Source organism: Lycium barbarum, chromosome 4 (assembly GCF_019175385.1).
Source record: "Lycium barbarum isolate Lr01 chromosome 4, ASM1917538v2, whole genome shotgun sequence".
NCBI lineage: Eukaryota > Viridiplantae > Streptophyta > Magnoliopsida > Solanales > Solanaceae > Lycium > Lycium barbarum.
In genome coordinates this window covers 409,613-414,360 of record NC_083340.1, presented here as the reverse complement: position 1 = coordinate 414,360, position 4,748 = coordinate 409,613, and the positions used below count along the sequence as shown (strand labels likewise).

The 4,748-nt window shown below is 34.3% G+C and overlaps 1 protein-coding gene across 1 annotated transcript; it reads left to right on the top strand.

The window, feature by feature from the left end:
* The first annotated feature begins 246 nt into the window (after positions 1–246).
* On the top strand, positions 247–3,069 carry LOC132634708 (uncharacterized). Its single transcript, XM_060350731.1, has 2 exons — positions 247–489; positions 2,685–3,069. Exons 1-2 carry the CDS (start codon positions 367–369, stop codon positions 2,796–2,798), a joined length of 237 nt encoding a protein of 78 aa, XP_060206714.1. The 5' UTR covers positions 247–366; the 3' UTR covers positions 2,799–3,069.
* Positions 3,070–4,748: the final 1,679 nt, after the last annotated feature.

The following is a 4,748-nucleotide window of genomic DNA, read 5'->3' as shown; positions in this document are numbered from 1 at the left end:
TTTGGGCCTTAAAGACAGAATTTGCAAATTTCTGCTTTAAGGCAGAATTCTGCCTTGCGTTTTTTTTTTTTACTAAGTTAGGTTCGAATTCACAACCTGATATATTATTGTTAGGCGAAGGGCAAATTTCTAAATATCTAAATTTTAATTTTAAAAAAATAATCTAATTTTATTTTGCTTAAAAAAATAGTTAAATTGACTCGAAACGTGATAAAGTATAAGTGAACCGAAAGAAATGCTATAAAAAAGTGAATGCCTATTTCTGAAAAAGAATGTAGTCGAGGGTAAAGATTGAAGACGAAATTCGTTTTTCATTTGTTACCCTCCTTTAAATAGGAAATTGGTAAAGAGGTAAAATAGAGAAAAATGGGATACGTGTTAAGGGTTCGATTTGCAGCCTTCTTCGCCGGCGCTGCCGTGGCATCAGCCGGTGGTCTCTACCTTCTCCGCAAAGATTACCAAATTGCCCACCAATCTCTCTCTCAACAGGTTCCAATTATCTTTTGTTTAATTATTTGTAATGAATAAAGTGAAGTCATAACGAGGATTTCTATAGTTGATCTGGGATTAACGTGGAGTCAATTGACTTGATCGAGATCATTTTTATTTTCTCTAACAACTGAGGAATTTCGCTGTTTCTCTACTTAAATTGCATATTTAGTTCACTAACCAAGTTTCAAATTAGTTACTTTTCTTTTGACAAGGTAAGTGATTAGATTAACCCGAGTGTATTGCATTTGTTGCTAAACCAAAGCCCTGGGCCTTTATGGAAATCATATATTGTGTTTGATTTAATGAAAGAAATTAGGGTTTTAAGATATGCTAATAATTATTGGCAGAATTGCCAGTTAACATATTAAGCTTTTAAGTGCTTTCTGGTTAACCTGCAAGACGTACGGGTTCTGAATTTAGTTCTACCCTAATGTAGGATAGATGGTAGCCTGGAGCATATTGGTAGCCTGAATTTAGTTCTAGCCTAATGTAGGAATCTTTGTGAACCAGCACCCTTTTTAGTGACAATACAACAACAACGAGATACCCAGTGTTATTGCACGAGTGGGGCTGGGGAGCGTAGAGTGTACCCAGACCTTATCCTTACCTTGGGATAAGACAAATTTTATATAGCTTGCTGCAAAATGTAGCTTTCATTTTTTAAGTCAGAACGTCATACTTCAACAAAATAGATCACCATGAATGGTACATCAAGATTATTATTTGCTATGTTAGACAGTCTGAAATATAGATTATTCCTTTAATAGTTATCTGTTTTGATACTGGTGGCTTGGTTTAATTTTTCAAGTAACAATGACATTAAGTTGGTTTACCGAGGGATGGAGATAGTGGTGCTTCGAGGCAAGTACAAAAATTTGTGATTTGTGAATAGACCTATTCTTGGATGGTTCAGTAGCATGGTTACAACAGATTTTAGTTAGGATCCTAATAACAACAAACAGGAAATTAAATTAGTCGTTATGGCTGGTTCAGTAGAAGCCTAGAAGGTATGATCAGTATGGAGTTGCATCAAGTTATTATGGTGAAGAGTGGTGATGCTGAATAGTGGAAATGCAGAGTTAGCTAGTGGTAATTAGAACTTAAGAGGAAAGAATGAAGAGAGCAGGGACAGGACAAAATACAACAACATACCCGGTATAAGCCCACAGGGATAGGACAAATGTAACGTTTATTTACATGTTTATTTTTTTGACAAATGTGACCATTTAATAATTTCCTTTGTCCACTTTCCTTTAGAACCACTAGTGTTGGATTGCATACAGGATACAGAAAAAAAATTGAACATGTAGTGTCAGATAAATTTTTTATAACATGATTTAGAAGTTTTATGCTTGTTTTCTCAATTTCATCTCCCTTTGCCCCAAAATTAAATGCTACTAGTTCTTAACTTCTTAGCTCGCCTCTTTTTCTTCTTGTTCTCCATGTCTAACACTAGTAGGTCTAGTAAGGATCATTTCAGTGGTCATGAGCATTGTGGAAGTTTAATGCCCAAAATAAGTGCAGAAGTGATGGTAAAAGACGGTAATTTGAACCTAATGTTTGCACATGAAGCAATTTAACTTTAAGAGATGCAAATTAAAGTAAGGATACATATCACTTAACCATGGTTAAGTGGTAAGTCCTTATATAATGGATAATTGTCTTGTATTCATTGATTTGGTGTGAACATCGGGGGCGGGTAAGTTTCTGTGCTTGCAACTAAACTGTAGCTTGACCCTTAAAATCCTGCAATTTGTATCAAATGATTTATTCACCAGTCTCGTGTTTTCTTTAACATTTAATAGAAGAAAGATGACAATTTTTTCAGCATCATTTTTGTACCTATGAAATCACCATTCATCATGTTCCATTAGTCTATGAAATGTTGCTGCAAAAAGTGACTGAAGCCCTCTTTTACAGACATTAAGATAAGAATTTTCTCTCTTTCATGTTCCTTTGTTAAGCCTTATGTAAAGCTTATGTATTGCTGCCAAAAGATGACTGGAGCCATGAAACTGTTTCGAAAATGATATGAGAAATTGGAAAGATGAAAAGATACAATACTACTCCGACAGGCCAAATAAAACTTGGTCATAAATCAATTATGGACTGAAAGAACAATTTCTTCAAGCATATTTCCTCAGCTGGGCTATTTCTCTTATCTACATGCTATTCACTCCTCTTTATTCCAGATGAATGATGTCTATGAATCTCTGAATGGACGCATTTCAGCTTTGGAAAGGCTGAAGGAAGTTGAAAGGCTAAAACAAGTTGATACTGCGAAACATGTGGAAGCTACTGAGTAGATGGTCTAAGAGGTTTCCAATGGATAATTGTCCTGTTGAGACATCAAATAGATTCCATAGGTTCTAGTTGCTGCTCTGGTTCCTTTGTGATGTACTTGACTTGTTACGTGAAGTTCAGTTTTTTCTTTTGTTTTTTTCTATATGACGGGTCAAAAGGCACATTTTCCCGAGGCGGTAATGAGAACTTAAGTCAATTTTGACCCTTTAGGTTTCTGAACTTCGGAACTATACTTTTGCCCTTCTTTAATAAGATGAAAGCTTGAACAACTAATTCCGCAGCACACAGTTATTTGGATGATCATTATTGGTTAATTCTGGAATAAATTGAATAGCAGTTGGCAGTTCTGTTTTGGTCAAATGTTAGATCATTGCTGCTTTTGGGAGTTTTCTCATACATCATCACTTTCATTTTTCAGAAAGTGGAGGTGATAAAATTGTGCCTCTTAATGTATGATGCTTCATTATAGATTGTTTCACTATGAGATGTATCCTGGCTATTGCATGTGTTGAACTGTTGATAAATGTACCATCAGTTAAGGATCCTAGGTTGTTCCTTTTTTCTGGCAACAGCACTGTGGTTGAAGCCATGACTGATAGTCTTAGAAAGGCCACATTTCATTGGCAAAACTGCAAGTTCAATAGTTGGTGATACTGGCCATCGGGAAAATAACAAATGCACAAAGGCATTAATGTCCCAAAAAACAGGCTTCTGATTTCTGTGGTATAAGTAATGCAACCTACTTGTAAATAAGCAAATTAAAGGAGCTACGACACCTTTTGAATTGGTGGTTTTAGGTTACTTACTGGACTCTAGCTCAATGAAAATGCCAAAAAAGGGAGTATGGAACTTAATCCGCAATCATTGTTTTAAAAGGCAGTGTCAGGACTCGCCCCGGGGCTCGCCTCGGGGCAGGACAGTGACTAAACGCCCTGGGGCTAACGTGCGGGGCTTAGTTCCTATGAGACTTACGCCCTAAGCGCCTAACCGTACGTCCTAAACACGCCCAACGCCCAGGGCTTGCCTAACAGTTCTTACACAAATTATATTTTAAATTCCTTAATTAAAATCATTCACCCTCATAATTGTTTAACAAAATAATGATACTTAATAGTTTTTCAACTATAGAAATAGAAGATTGGGTGTAACTCATATAACAAGTCGTAGTATTGGATATTTACTATTTGAGAACGTCGTGAGGGTGAATATCACTTAATTTAAAAAAAAAAAAAAAACACATAGCGGAATTGTACATTTTCACTTGTCATTGGTCATAAGTCTTATGTATCAGAATTATCATATAATTTTATTTTTTGTTCATGAAGAAGTTATGTTTTAATTGTAATATTGATAAATTTTATTGATTATTTGCTTATAGGGAGATAAAATGAATAGTATGATAGTAATAGTGTTTTAAGAAACTGTGTTTTTCGTGTTTGAAAGTTAAAATGTTAGAATTGTTTTGCATTTCATAATAGCTTTTATTTCATTGTATTGTTTATACTTGTAAAATTATGTTATATATAATTACAAGTTATAAGCGGTGTATAATGGATTGTTTTGATCATTTTTTTGTGAGGATCAAGCGCGCGCTCACACACACACACACACACACACACACACACACACACACACATATATATATATATATATATATATATATATATATATATATATATATATATATATATATATATATATATATATATATATATATATATATATATATATATATATATATATATATATATTTCATTTATTTACAGTTTTCTTTTATTTTTTTATGTAATTTTACCTATTTAAAAATATTTATTGTGATTATATTATTTTAAGAAATACCAAAAATTAAATACCCATGGGGCTTATGCCCCGTGCCTCGAGGCTTACGCCTCGTCGAGGCGTATGTAAAACGCCTCGCCTTACGCCCCCGCCTTTTAAAACACTGTCCGCAA